The 15,536-nt window shown below is 39.4% G+C and overlaps 1 protein-coding gene across 8 annotated transcripts in view; it reads right to left on the reverse strand.

Moving 5' to 3' along the window:
- Positions 1–15,536, reverse strand: part of dtnba (dystrobrevin, beta a) — a 28,880-nt gene that overhangs the window by 4,302 nt on the left and 9,042 nt on the right. For 6 of the 8 annotated variants that reach the window (XR_009675001.1, XR_009675000.1, XR_009675002.1 and 3 more), the window contains exons 3-19: positions 14,041–14,129; positions 12,789–12,869; positions 12,254–12,467; positions 12,001–12,086; positions 10,985–11,139; positions 10,672–10,771; positions 10,212–10,378; positions 8,719–8,843; positions 7,106–7,177; positions 6,483–6,560; positions 6,025–6,112; positions 5,730–5,809; positions 4,931–5,044; positions 2,154–2,250; positions 1,876–1,896; positions 1,431–1,584; positions 84–173 (exon numbers count right to left, since the gene is read on the reverse strand). Coding sequence is in view for 2 of the 8 variants with exons in the window: in XM_061051686.1 (XP_060907669.1) it covers positions 84–173; positions 1,431–1,584; positions 1,876–1,896; positions 2,154–2,250; positions 4,931–5,044; positions 5,730–5,809; positions 6,025–6,112; positions 6,483–6,560; positions 7,106–7,177; positions 8,719–8,843; positions 10,212–10,378; positions 10,672–10,771; positions 10,985–11,139; positions 12,001–12,086; positions 12,254–12,467; positions 12,789–12,869; positions 14,041–14,128 (1,810 nt within the window). In the remaining 6 variants the exon portion in view is untranslated. The remainder of the gene's footprint in view (positions 1–83; positions 174–1,430; positions 1,585–1,875; positions 1,897–2,153; positions 2,251–4,930; positions 5,045–5,729; positions 5,810–6,024; positions 6,113–6,482; positions 6,561–7,105; positions 7,178–8,718; positions 8,844–10,211; positions 10,379–10,671; positions 10,772–10,984; positions 11,140–12,000; positions 12,087–12,253; positions 12,468–12,788; positions 12,870–14,040; positions 14,130–15,536) is intronic. The other 2 variants (XR_009675004.1, XR_009675005.1) reach the window with 2 other exon arrangements.

Genomic DNA, 15,536 nt, shown 5'->3' on the forward strand with positions numbered 1-15,536 from the left:
GAGGAGAATGTGTTTGTGCAGATACACAGATGTGCTTAAGTGTTGGTGTGTGTCTGTGTGTGTGTGTGTGTGTGTGTGTGTACCAGAGTGTAGCTCTTTGACCAGGGAGGACACAGTGTTGGTGATGGAGTCGGCTGCTACCAGAAGGTCGTTCCTCAGGTTCCTTCTGGGGCCTGAAATGAAGAGTCAGATTTACACTAATAAAACAGATTTGTGAAGATGAATTATTGAATTACAATGTAAGTGAAATCGGAATGACACTCTTCTACTGTATCACTCGGGCACAGATAATAACAGAATGATAAACACACATTAAAAAAAAACTCATTTGCAAACGATGTGCTACGAATTTTGGAGAAGCTTTTTAAAATGATGACTGCAAAACTACGGTACTTCATCACTTTAAAACAAACACATTTTTCTCAAGAGCGCATCTTTAGCAGAACAGAATTCATTAACACACACACACACACACACACACACACACACACACACACACACACACACACACACACACACACACACACACACACACACACACACACACACACACACACACACACACACACACACACACACACACACACACACACACACACACACACACACACACACACACACACACACACACACACACACACAGCTCAGAGAAGCTGTTTATCCATCCCTTGTGTTTTATTTTGGCAGTATGAATAAACCTTGATTTGATTTATTTGAATGTTTTCTGATCACTTGAATAATTTCTGTTTCAACACAACAGTTCCTTGAGAAATGGGCTTCTCCTTCAACTATTTGTTCCTGTCAGTGGGTTGAGTTTTTTCAGTGGATATTACAGACTGAAGATTTACCGCGCATCATGAACTGCTAATAAGTTTAAACTAATATGAAGCATTGGCTGAAAACTACTGTAGCTGGTTCAATAAATACACGCGGTAAACACATCTATAGTGACACCACAACTGTTGATACAAACATGTTTCATCAAGGTCATCTGTTAACCTGATAAGTCATGTTCTTTTCCAGTTTTATTACATTTTACAAATATAAACACATTCAAATATTTAACAGAGTAACCTAAAAGTATAAAATTCCACCACAACAATAGGCAGACAACAACAAAAAAACAACACAGAACAGAAAAAGACAAACACCCAATTTCTTAAACATACTGCCTTCGTCGTTCATCATTCTACTGATGGCCATTACCCCCCCCCCCAAAAAAAGGACTGCTTAATTTAAAGACTGCCTCAAATGCCTCAGGTGAAACGTTTAGAAGAGCGTACTTCTTTGTATATTTTAAAACTAACAGAAAAATTGCTGAAGTGGTGGAACAACATGTAAACCCTGTTAGGATAGCACCAGAAACATTTGTTCTGTGTGGTGAACAAAACAAATAAATAAAGGAATTATTTTAGAAAAGAAAATCTTACCTTGAGCGAATGCTTCTTGCACGTCGCCCCCCACCCCAGCAAGTGAGTCTTGAGGAGGGTACATGTGAACCTGGGGAGAGGGAGCACCTACAGAGCGGACGGTTGACGGGCTCGGTCTGGAAGGAGAGGCGTGAGAAGAGCCAGCTGCCTGCGCCTGAGAAAGGGATTTATAGGAGTTGTTACAGATATTCTGCGTTAAGTAACATCTAACTTGTCACTTCTGTTGCACATGACATCAATTCAACAATGTAGTAACAGTTCTAGTAACTGCTGGTAAAAAAAAAATAAATAAAGAGCCACAATTCATGTCCCTCATGGAAAAATGAAGCCGTTCCCTCACTGCTTGTAAAGCTGACTGACTTTGACATTACTGCATGACGTCAGAGCTAACTCCCACATCCACACCACTGTGAGACAAACATGAGGGGGGGGGGGGTGAACTTACTGCCTGTCGCTGTTCCTCATCCTACATGGCCACAACATGGATAGTCGGAAACAAAGAGGGAAGAAAAGGATGGAAAGAGAAGAGGTTAGAGACATTCAGCGCTGAGAAAAAGGTGGAATTATTCAGGAGGAAACAGCAGAGGGAACAGTGAGGCGTGTTACTGCAAAGACCGACACATAGAAGTGGGAGGAAAAACAGGAAGCTTTGCCCTCTAGAGTGTGACAGTACACCATGCTGGGGAAAAAAAATAAAAAATAGGCTTTCAGTGTGTGTGTCACCTTGAGCAGCTTCATCAGTCCCTCCAGTTGTACCATCAGCTCCCTCCTGCTTTCTTGCAGAGACGACATCCTCTGCTCCAGCTCATCTTTCCTTTGTCTGCATTAGAAAAGCAAACCTCCATTATTGTTTATGACAGAGTGTATGGAGGCAGCAATTAAAGAACCAAAGGATTCAGAGAAGGCACATGGCACAGCAGTACAAATGACATAATTTGAGGTTACAGAGGCACAAAGACGCAGGATGAGAAAACGACAGAAAGCTGAGTCTCTAAAATGTCTCGGATTAGACTGGCTTGTTTAACACTTCATGCACGTCATGAATCCTAAAATTCGATTACCGGTAGTTAGTACATTGATCATTTGGCAAAGCCACATAAACATTGCTGATCACCATCAGCCGGATCAAAAACTCTGGCTTTAAAGTAGCCCTCTCGGGTTCTGGCTACTTGTGTTTGTACCATGACTGATGAGGAGGTTTACAGGCGGATAAAACACAGGAAAGTGCCAAAACGTTATCTCTCTGGAACAATAAGAAGCTGGTGTTTCTGAAGTAGGATTAAGGTGAAGCCATGTCAGAGCACTGCCAGAAAAAGACCCAAAACTGTCGGAGAAAGAGGATGGAAAACTGTGGTTTGAGATCAAAGACTGGGGAAATGCGTGTTCATAAAACCTTCACATTTTCCTTCTTTGTGTCAGGGTTGAAAGCGAAGACGCAGCGGACATCAAATCTGACAAAGTTAGCTGGCTGTTATTTGAGAGTGTCATGAGAATCTGAGACGACCACAAAGCACTGAAACCAAACATATAATGGTCCTCAGATGGCAGACGCATCAGGGATGTTCATCACACAGGCCGCAAAAGCTTCAAAGTACTGGATCCAAGCTGCAGTGAAAAGATCATTTTGAAGCATTCACTGTGAGTTTGTGGCAAAATGAGGCCAAGATTTAAGAGTCAGCACATGTCACTCACAGCAGAACATAGAAACAAGAATATGGAGGTGTTTACAGTCCTTTTCTTTTCTTTCTTTAAAAAAAAAAAAAAAAAGGTTTTTGGTCTGGATGGGACATTAAAGTAGGAGCCCAACTCTTTCATTCCTGCTTGGCTTCCCTTCACATGGCAGGATTAATGAGTAAATAAACAAGTAAAACAAGAGACTGAGTCATACAGTAACTCCAGATTTGAGTCATTATGATCCAAAAGTGAAGCTTCCAACAGCTCCAGTTACAGATAGTTATTAAGAACACCTAATCTGAAATATTCACAGTAATTTACGAGAGATTTTTTTCAAACATAATTTCTTGTTCTGAATCTCTGTTGACAAACAACATAAACTCTTAAAAAAAGCAGAAACAAGGAAATTATAAAACACGTCTGAGAAACCAACCACGAGGTAATATCTACCGTGAACATCTCCATGGTAACTGGACAGGGTGGAAACGTCATATTAGCGGGGAAAGGGGAAAGATTTTCACGTTGGGAGTGGTAACAATCATGACAAGACGCACCAACAGTAGCAGAATAAACTGATTTGTTTGGCATTTTATTGCCTCTCCATGTCGTCCTGTTGTTAAAGTCCATGTTGATTATAAATTTCTCTTTTTGATGTTGTTATAAATGAAAGGCTGCCATCATGTCCATTACATCCCGTGATGTTGTGATGTTATAAGTACGTTGTCTGTCCTCTTTCCTCCTGTAGTATCACTGATAATAAAGATGAATAAGAGGGGAAATAAGTGCTGCTGGTGCATACATCAAACTGAGCGTAGTGACCTTGACTACTGGTTACAGACACGGCCATAATGTCTTTAATGTATTTGTTTTCAGTTTTCACAACACGTGCAAAAAAAACTTCCCCAGCTAAGATAACCAGAGCCATCAGAAAATTATGATTTTTGTTACGTTAATTTTCCAGTTTGAGATACAAGTTCATCCCAGTCAACATATTGTTCTGAAAAAAAAAAAAAACTTTTGAATGTGGCGCCCCCTTGTGTTTCTAAACAGACGTCAATACTGCATTCGGTGGCAAGAGATCATGAGGTTTAACTGATACAGTCTCAGTTTACTGCAATAACAAGAAAGAAATGCAGCTTTATCAGATGACAGTCTGTACACAGAGGCAGCAGAGCTCCTCTCACAGTATCTTCAAAAAACAAATCTAATTTATCTAAAGGGGAAACAATGCAGATTGATGGACAACAGATACAATCCATAATTGAATGTTCCAGATTCAAACAGTCAGCTTTTCAGCTGCAGTTGATGGCAGCTTGATGGCATTTTAAAAACATTACAAGAAAATAAACAGAGTAAAAACTAACATAAGCTCTTGAAACCGCTAGGATTCTTAGATAGCATTTACTGCAACACACTCACAGGCAGATTTGTTTTATATCAAGTTTCCCTCCTCTTCCTTTGAGGTTTTTTTTTTTTTTTTTACTGAAAAGCATAAATATGTTGGAAGTGAATTTTACATTGGCTTTACACAAAATGCCACCATCTGCCATCACCATCTGCCTTAAAGCACTCTCCCTCTGTGCAGCAAAGCAACAAAGCAGATTCCCCGCCAAATCTGATACTGTGGCACACGGTGAAGCAAACAAAGGGGTAGCAGACAGAGAACTCTGATTGTTTTTTTTAAAAATAGATGTTTGGGTATGATTTCTGTGGGTTCTAGTTAAAACGTAAAAACACAAACAGTGGTGTGAGTATGTGTACATGCAGCAGGGGACCAGACTACACAGCTCCTGAGAAGTCTGGCTGTTGGTGGAGTCCGAGTTTACCTGAGCAGACGGAGCTCGGCGAGCAGCGTCGGGTTGGTGGTGCCCTTCTCTGGGCTGGCCTGGCACGCTGCGTCATGCTGTGCACGGAGACATTTGATCTCTGCCAGAATCTCTCTGGGGAATGAAAAACATAACTGGTCAGCTAAGGTGAAGAAGAGTAACAAGACTGAACAGCCTGAGAGAACACATAAACATACTCAGACACTGGTGCAGGCTTTTGCATATTTTTATTTCACGTGTATATATTGGATTTATTGAATATGCTCAAAAAACAAGTAGAAACTTAAACGTAAGCAGGAACCCATATGAGTTCTGAGGTTGTCGCTCAAACACTTTGAAGCATTTTCCCTTTGGATTTTATTACTCAGGACTCTGTGGACACGTATTAAAAACACCTAAAGACCCATTTTTAACTTGTCATTATTTGATCTTATTGTTTTTGTATCGTAAGCTCTTGAACAAGAGAGAGAGACGCCATTCTCCCTGTTAAAAGTTATTACGGTGCTTTTAAATCAACATCTGAAACTCCTTTTTAAAGGTGATAAAGTTAGATATTGCTGCTTTAAGCAAAAAGAGAGAATACATTGTTGCTCATTGGTACAAAATGAATCAATAGGTTGCAATGAGAATGTGCACATGAGAAACTAAACGCACAGTTCAAGAGTCTTTTGTTAAACAAGGGTACAACATTTAGAAGATCTACGTGTTCCTGAACATTTTATCTTTATTAATGTATCAAAGTTTTTTTCAGACACACAAGAGCAGAAGTCAGAATGAATAACGTTTAACACATTTCTACCTGTTTTTGCACTCCAGCTGAGCGATGAGCTCCCTCTTCTGTTTGTTCACATCGAAGTTGATGCTTCTGTTGGGTATCACCTGAAAGAAAAAAAACACAAGAAGAATGGTCACACATGACCTCTGGGTTGATCATTAATCATATAACAACTGAGAGTAGATTTCAGTTTAGAGCTGCTTCACTGAGATCAGAGAGAGAGACCACAGAGCTTTGTGTGTTTGTAACATAAAGGTACCTGACCAAGTTTTAATACAGTTCACTGTGTAAGTGAAGGAATAAGGTGTAATTGACTCACTCCAGAGCTGTCTGTCTCTGCCAGTCGGGAGGTGTAGCGGGCGATCAGTTTGTGCTCCTCATCCTGCCGGCTGGGACTGTCCACACTACTGTCACGTAGACACACACACACACACACACACACACACACACACACACACACAAAGCAGGACCATTAGCAAATGCTGACCTCTTTTCATGTCTCAGAACCAGTTTTTCTGCAGTTGTCAAATATTCACACTGAATGTGTCAGATGTTATCTGCCAGTAACAATAGGTGTCAGATGGGAAATACAAGTCCCTGTAGCAGGAGAAAGGCAGTATGGGAACAGGCACATATTTACACATAAACAGTTTGTTTGTTTGTTTTCCTCGATCTTAGTTTTCTACTGTGATGATAATAATCTTAATTTGGCTATAGCTTGACTAGGTAGACATCAGACATCAGACCTGACCCCTCCCATGGCCCTGTAGCTCTCACCTTGGGCTGCTTTGGAGACGATTCACATACGCAGCTATCAGAGCGTGTTCCTCATTCATACGCTGAGCAGCTGCCAAACTAGATAAGGGGAAAAAAAGGATCAGATAAGAATGACTGTTTCGTAGTGTTGTTGTTTTTGTTTGGTATGAAAGACGGTCTCTTGTGAAACAATACAAGTCCTGTGGTCTGTTGCACCAGTCTTAAGTCCACACTAAACTTCATGTTTTTAACTTATTCCTACATTGGAATCATCTCACCTTGTGTAACACCGTAAGCGTTAGCAGAGTATATTTATTTAGACAGATATTTGCAGACCGTTGCTCATGATCAACTCTAGGTTAATGCAAACATAGTTTCTTTGCCTCCTCCTTCTGTGCCCCAAAAGCAAAGTTATTCAATGGTAATCAAAAACATAATGCCCTATCATCATAAAATAGTTATCTACCTATAAAGAACAAAAGGAATGATGGAAATCTTTAGAGAAGGCAATTTTATGCTGACTCAAGCAGGTCATTAATGACCTCCAGAAATGTGCAAACCTTTTTTTTTTTTTTTTTTTTAAATCAGAAAGAACAAAACATCCCAAACACTATAAATGTTTTATTTCTATCCTTTAGGTTTACCTTTTGGAGGACTCAGGTGCCGATGAGGACAGCAACATGGCCTCACTGGTGTTTTCAAGGGGACGAGTGGGGCTGCACACACACACACAGAGACATACAGAAGAATTATTTGGGCCCTTTATTGTCAATAACTTTGACAGATTGAGTGAATCCTTAACAACACAATACACAGTTCTTACAGGAAGAGATGTCTTTTCAGTTGTTTTCTGTTGGCATACAGTAAGTGTTTTGCAGGATGCCAAAAAACAGAGTATTTGCAATCGCACTCTGAAAAAACTAAAGCTCAAAAAAGAGAAAAACAGCCAATGTTATTCATTGTTTCTCATGCACTTAGCAGATGAGTCAGAGTTTTCTTTACAGGTAAAACTCAGGTGGTTCGGAGGTCACCGGACAAATATCAATACACTTGATGAGAACAGAAGAGTGTTTTTTGATGAAGCAAACCTTTTTATATTCTTTTGTTTTCATACAGCGGTGTGCTCTGAATACGACTTTCCCATTATTGGATTTGGAATATATTGCCTGAACACAGTTTCTCACAACATAATGAATCAAACCCCCTGCAACCTAATGAATATTGAATTGCACGATTCTTGCTGATGACAAGCCCCACTGGGCTGCAGATACCTGAGGCAGGGGTTGCTCAATGAAGATCATTTTATTGGTGTGAAGATTATTTTATTAATCATTTTCACGATTTAGAAAAAGTCTAGAGGAGCTGACTGCATGTCAGCCTGAGAGGTATAGGGCTGATTTAAAACCGTAAATGGCTTGTTGAGCTAATAAATCAAATCCTGACTTTTATAAATCTTGGTAAGAAATGTAAAAATAAACCCCTGCATCGATGTGTTTCTCTACATTATAGTCAAATCATTAAGTCAACAGCTCAGAAAACAAGTTTAAGAGTGCACAACCTCATTGAAAATCCCAAAGACCTGCCTATCAGAATACACACATTCTTACACTCGCATACTAACACACTCTCACGTGCTTTGGGTGCAATCATGCAACGGTGAATTGTGCTAGTCTGAGCAAACACAGACAGGGCAAAGATCACCAGAGGCAAAAAGAGAAGCAAAGGGAGCGAATGCAGACTAAAGCAAAAGGCAAAAAAACACAAAAAGATATTTTAAAAATATGACAGTTTGGTAAAGGAATACACCTGCCGTAGATCCATTCTGAGCATACTCACATTACGTGCTCAGTGCAGTCTCTCAGAGTGCTGGCCTGAATACGTGCCCAGTGCTCGGAGGTTTGTAGTGTCCCAGTCGACTGATGTTTGGAAAATCAAACTGTGTGACACGCCACGAGGGGCGGAGCCACCAAGGCGGTTGGCTTAAGAGGTGCCAACTGACCTTGCGTGTACATTTAAATGTACTACTGATAACAGACCAAACTGCTCTTTGTAATATTTAACTTAATGTGCATGAGATCTTCTATAACTGAACAGTGAATGGATTTTTCTTTTCTTTTCTACATCCAATCCGTGTTGATGGTAAAAGTTGTCAACTGAATCAATAAAATCCTCAATTTGATGTTCTTTTATAAAAAAATATAAAAGCAGCCGATGTGTCTACGGTACAGTGAGGGTGTAAGATGTTGTGGGGTCTTACACTATGTTGGCAAGGTTGAGGGTCCTTTCGGGCTCCTCGGGGTAAATGGGGTGAGGGGGCTCTCTGGACGACACACAGCCCAGAGTCCTGCTCAGGGCTCGGCCAAGCTTTGTCGCTGGTGACTTCTGCAAACCCACACATCACATGCAGACACACAGAGGTCAGGTGAGCGTTCGTGAACAATGTGACTTTGTTGACATTTGTAACACAGAATGGTTTTTACCGTTTTTCCACTTAAAAACAGTATTTCAGATCAGGGCTGACCACGATGAACAGAATAACTATTACTGCTCTAAATAACTTCTCTTTCCTGATAAAAACCTGGAACCTTGAGCTGACTTTTAATTGAATCCAAATGAGCTGGTAACAGGTGATATCAGCACGGTTAGCGTGATCGGGGAGATTTAGGAAGTCTCACTATGATGCATGTCTGCCACAATGTTTTGAAATGATTATTACGCTGATTAGAGTGAGTTTTATCAAAGTTAGTATGATAATTATAAACAAAGTAATACATGCATGGAAGTAAATGTATCATAAAAATGTGTGTAATGTTCAAACCACCTCATCTACATAATAACGTAACTTGTAATAGACTCAAGGGAAGGCGATCTGTCGTGCTGGTGATTGCTTACGGGGATCAGAATAAATTAGCAGATCAACAGACAGTTTGCTGAGTGGATGATGAGAGTGATGAAAATATTCTTATCTCAAACCAAACATCACATTCGTAGAAAACTAAACCTTTTCAAAGCTAAGAGATTAAAAGATCAGATGATTATCTTCAAATTCTGGTGTCGGATTTTCTTTTTCTGAAATATGCAGCACAGATTAAAGCAGACAGGAGAAGAAACTTTTTGTCCTTAGTCAAAATCAAAGAATTTGTGCAGTAAAACTGAAATAAGGCAGATAAACTGAGAATAGAATAGAGCACAAAACTGACTCGTGTTGGAGATGATATGTAAATGTCTGCAGAGGATTGTTTGGATTATTCGGCCCTGTGATGAGGAAAGTCTGTTGGAGCGGCAGAAGCTGCACTAGTGAAGAGATTTATCTCCGAAACTGAAACATTAATAAACCAAATTATGCCAAGCCGGGGCTATGATGAATAATTCAACAACTATGTTTCCATCTATTAATGCATAATATCTTCATTGAGAACATTCCCCCCTTCAGGCTAGCTTTAAGAATAACACTTAAAATTCAAACATTTCATTCCCTTTAGGAAAGTAAAACAAGAGTTTTCAGAACTTGAGAAGAAATAAATCTGTTTGGCTTCTTGTAAAGATACATTAAGGGATATCCGTGATATGTTGAGATGATGTGTTGTGAGTTGAAATGCCTGTTTTTATTGTAACACCAGTCTTAAGCCAGATTGTTGACCTGTTCTGTCTTTAAACCCCGCCCCCCAGGACCAGAAAAAATGTCTTGTCAACAACAAAGATCGAGGTACACACACACACACACTCACACACACACACACACACACTCACCCAGGAGGAGTGCTCCTTCATCTGATGCTGGCTGCTGTGAGAGCCGCTGGCATTGCCGCGCCAAAAGCAGTCCTGACAGAGCTGGTAACCACGGCAACGTAGGCAGCGATAACGGAAGCCAGTCATGCCATTGCCGCGACAATAGGAGCACGTGACTGGATGACGGACTGATGGAGAAGAGAGACGGGACATGTCAATGGAAACGTTAAAGTATTTTGTTAAGTTATGATGAAGTGCTTTGTTCAACCTTCTGTTTTCATCCTTTGAAGGGTTATTGTAAACAATGGTTATAACACACGTGTACAATATCATAGCACCAAAGGGCAACTATATAACAAACTGCTGACTATCAAAAATGTTTCTTGCAATTAACAGTGCTGTAAGTAAATTAGAGCTGAAGGTGGCTGAAGTTTGTGTGCATGTCTTTGTTGTGTGTGGGTGTACGTATGTGTGCATGTACCATGCTCCACGCTGGCCATGCGGTGCATGAGAGGCAGCCAGACGAGACACTGAGGAGGGTCAGCGATGACGTCCAGGAACATGTTGAGCATCACCCTCTTCTACATTAATGACAAGTTAATAAAATAAAAAAACTTGTTAGGGACAAAAAAAAATCTAATGTTCATAAAAATCTGAAAATGAAAAACTAACATATCTTTTTCATAATATTTTGCTTAAGATGCAAGCTGTTGAAAAAAAACTGTATATAACAAGAAATCAAAGAAGAAATCTATAGATATTAAAGAATGGATGATGATGGTGTGTGAGTGTACCTGTTGAGGGAAGCATGATCGAGCTAAAGTGTGTGCGTAGCCAAAGGACGGTCCTTCATGTACAGCTGTAGGCAGCTTGAGAGCCTCTCTCAGAAATCCATCAAACTTGGACTGTACCAAAACACCACTGGAGTCTGATACCTGAGAAAAAACATCTGCAGAAACACAAAAAGCCTTTCAATTAATTATTAGAAACTAACTCCGACCAAAGCCGGACACCTCAACATTTACTCTGATCATTTTTCCAAAACAAACTTACCTCGTTCTTTTTCGTAGTTAGAAATGACAGACAAACTTTTTCCAAGTCTTCAAATTGTGACTCATGTCAACACATTCTTGTTTTGATAAACAGGGAAGGTAAAATAAATGGGAGCAAACAGCAGCATTGACCTGCATTTTCCACAAGGTGGCACATACGTAGCGTGTATACATTACATACATTCACACTGAAAAAAGAGGGACCATTGAAAATGATTATAAACAATATCAGATAAAATGTGGGAAAGATTTACGACAACATAAATAAAGATCTAAATGAATAACATTTTAAATGATTTGTTATTTAAACTCTTTAATATCAAAAAATGTCATGTAGCCAGTAAAACAATATCAAAGTTTGGTAGTGGAACAGTAGGTAGACTGCATCAAGTTTAGTTTTTTTCAATCTGTTATCCAAGTTTTGAAATGTTAAATTCATATGTATTGTGTCCTTTTGTAATTGACTTAGTTACATTTTTATTTTTGCATGAATGATTTTTGCCCAATGATGCTTTCTTATGTATAATAACATGTTTACTGATGTTGATTGGCAGCTGTAAACATGTGAAAAAAAGACCCTAATAAAAGTAAAAACTATTCTCTTGCACCTGTTATGCTATCAACACTTCTATTTCCATTTCCTTGTTAGCACCCAGAGCCCACATGGGAAATTATTAAGGTTGGGGAAAGTTTGAGTATTTACTGGAAACACAGGATAATTCAGCTTAACGGTTATAATGATATCAACCAGTACTCACAGCGGAGTTTATCAATCAGCTTTCCTCCACATAGTGTGGACAGCATCGCCTTCACAGAGAGCACTGTCAGACGGCTCTCTGGCTCACTGAAACAAAAATAACATAAAGACACGTTAGACTCTATGTCATATGTCACCACTTCTTCTACATTAAACCACACGGGAAGTTATCAAGCGTGGCTTTGTGTTTCATTCTGTAACAACAGGATCTGAAGACTTGAAGATAGAATATCTAGATATACATTTTAAGTTACCTGTCAATGGCAGCCAGTAAGAATTCCACTAACAGGACGGTGCTTTCTCGAGCGTTGATGGTATGTGTGGTGGGCAGGCGCTTGCTGAGCTGGTTGAACAGGGAGGACACCAGGTTCTCCAGTCTGACCACAGAGATGCCAGCGTGGAGCTCCACCGCGTTCAGACCAGCGTCTCGCACTGCCTCGATCACATTGTATATGTCGATCAGGTGCACTGGAATTAAAGGAGGCAGGTTAGGGAGACGTTCACACAGAAGGATTTCAAAAAGTGATTTTAAAAAGCTCATGTAAGTGTCAAATTGTTATTTACTTTACTAACTGCAACTGTAATTAATAAAGTCAATTTATTCTCAATTCTTATATTTGACAGGGAAATCTCCGTATGACACTTTTTGAATACTTGTTAGACAAGACGAGAAATTCAAGATGAAACTTTGAGCGTTTAAGATGACACAGAAATCAACTCATCGTAACACAGTTTTGTCATTCTTACTGAGTGTTGTCACCATGCTGGAAAAGAACAGTGTTGACTTACAGTTGCATCTCTTCTGTATGAATCTGAGCTTGCAGGCTGTTCGATAAGTAGAGAGACAAATGGTATCCAAGTTCTGATCCCCTGTGAGAAAGAAGAAAACGTTCATAAACTCAGTTGGGTCATCATGTCGAATCTCTGGGCTCATGACGCTCTCATCCATCTCAGACCACGACTATTCATAAGATTCTTTTTCTTTATATTGAACTATTTGTAGCTACATACATTAAAATGAGAAAATACAAGATATACAAAATTCTCAAAGTTGTAAATTTTATATTTTTTGTTCTTGTAAAGTTGGATACTAGAAGTGAAATTCATACTAAAAGTGTTAAAAGTGTAGGTGTAATAAGCTCGTGATTAAGCCTACACCTTTCCCGGTCAGCATTTTTAAATTTCACGCAAGTGGAATTCCTCAGTTTAATTTTTTGTGCTTGATATGACTTTTTTATGCATATTAGTTCACTGAGTCAAAAATGTATGTACAGAGTGAAATAAACGACATCAACGACTTGTTTATCTACTATAGCTTTATCAATCACACGGCTGTTCAGGGCATCAACATGTGGACTATCTAACCTAAATGATTGGGATCAATTAAACTACAAGTAAGATGCTTCGGTGATGAAGTATTGAATGATCTAGTGCAGGGGTCTCCAACAGGTAGCTCGGGAGCTACTGGTAGCTCGCGGGCAGGTTTTCAGTAGCTCGCCTATAGGTTGACCGACTGTGTTAAAAATAAAAATAAAAATCTGACGACGGTAAATGCACCTCTTCCCACTATTCATATATTTGGCCCATAAAAACAAGTATGAAGTACTAATGTTTTCTTGGACATTGATGTGAATTTAAGATTATTGATAAGCATTGGCTTATTGCAATTTCACACGTGTACAAACATGTAGCTTAATTCAGCTGAGCTGTGTAAATAAATGCAAGCGATTTGATGCAAGTAGCCCTTGGCCACTTTCATTTTTTGAAAGTAGCTCTCAGATGAAAAAAGGTTGGAGACCCCTGATCTAGTGTAACATGTGTTTTATGTTTTGATCTATTACTTTTGAGTTTGTGTTTTGTACTCTCTCTTATGCATTTGTCTTTTTATAATGCTCATATAACCGCATCTTTGTCATAAACACTGTGATTTTTGGAATTGGTTTACATGCTATATGGGTCTCCTTTTACAAACACACATAAAATATATATATATATATATATATATATATATTTTATATATATGGGCTCAAAAGATACTCACCAAGTTCTTTGAAGATTTGTCTCCCTTCTTCTGCTGTCGCTGGAGTTCCCCTCCCTCTGTCTCTCTGACCCCCCTCCTCCATCACCATCCTGCAACCGACACAAAACAAACAGGAAAACTAAGCAGCTGGGGTTTTATTTAAGTTCATGTTATCTCAATGTGTTAACTTGTACACAAATTAACATTTCTGAAAAGGTAAACGTATGATGAAGTCCTGCTGTACTGTACTTTGCTACTTGATTGTTAGATATGTGATATTTGATTTACTTTATTGGCTTTGTTTAATGCGGCCATGTACAATAATATGTATAACTATTTTTATTTGGTGTATTGCACTAGCTTGAGCTTCATCCCCAGTTTGTTTCTCAAATTTATGCAGCGATCGTATGAGCATTGTTTGGTGATGACGCAGGGCATTTCCGTGTTTGTTATTTCACAGGAAATGTGGTAAGCAAAGACCTCAAACACCAAAAGTTAAAAAAATAAAAACTTTCAGTAATTCTGCTGGAAAGTGGCTTAGATACTGAAAGCCCACAGACAGGAATCTCATGAGTGGGCAAACAGACATAAAGTAGATCAGGTACACTGAAACAGACATAACGTGTAACTGTAAGTTCTATTTTTACTCATAGATCTACATACTGACACACCCACAAACAAGCACAGGACTCAGAGTCAAATTCAAGGCCACCAGAGGATGAGTTGAGTGCTTGTTAAATAAACACATTAATGAGAGCAGCTGATGATATCTGATCTGCAGGCTGGCATTTAAACAACTTAACAAGGGTACTGAGAAAAAGAGAGGGGGAGAGAGAGAGGGAGGGTCGACTGTAAATGAAAGAAAAAGAAAGAAAGAAATAGACGAAGAAAAGAGAAAGATAGGAATAAAGAAAAACTTTGAAGGAAGACGGAGGTCAAAAAGTGAAAAAGAAAGACATAAAATGGTCAAAGAAAAGGAGGAAGAGACAGAATACATAAAAGAAAGACAGGATTAATGGAGGAAGGAGAAATGAAAGAAAAAAGAAAGACAGACAGATAAATGGCAAAAGAAGTTGCAGATTGAGGGAAGGAAGGAAGAAAGGCTGGACTGAGGAAGAAAGGAATCTACTTAGTGAGAGAAAAAAAAAGAAAAAGCTGTCAACCACCGCTGTCAGGTGATACAGCCCAAAGGATATCAGTTGCCATGGTAACAGTTATACTACACTCAGATACCAAAACACACATATAACACAAGTGCACAGACCCACAAATATTTGCATTCCTTGTATAAATGTGGTGACAGGCCAAACCCCCGACACACACATTTTCTAAGAAATTGGCACTTACACACACACACACACACACACACACATTCCAGAGAGGATTTGAAAAGCCTCCCAGGAGACTTCATGCTTCAACCAGACAAAAGAGGGACTCCTCTGCTCTTTCAGTCGCTCTCTGTCTCACTCTCTCTCTCTCTCTCTCTCTCTCTCTCTTTCACACATTCCTATACAGCT

Source organism: Labrus mixtus, chromosome 12 (assembly GCF_963584025.1).
Source record: "Labrus mixtus chromosome 12, fLabMix1.1, whole genome shotgun sequence".
Taxonomy (NCBI): domain Eukaryota; kingdom Metazoa; phylum Chordata; class Actinopteri; order Labriformes; family Labridae; genus Labrus; species Labrus mixtus.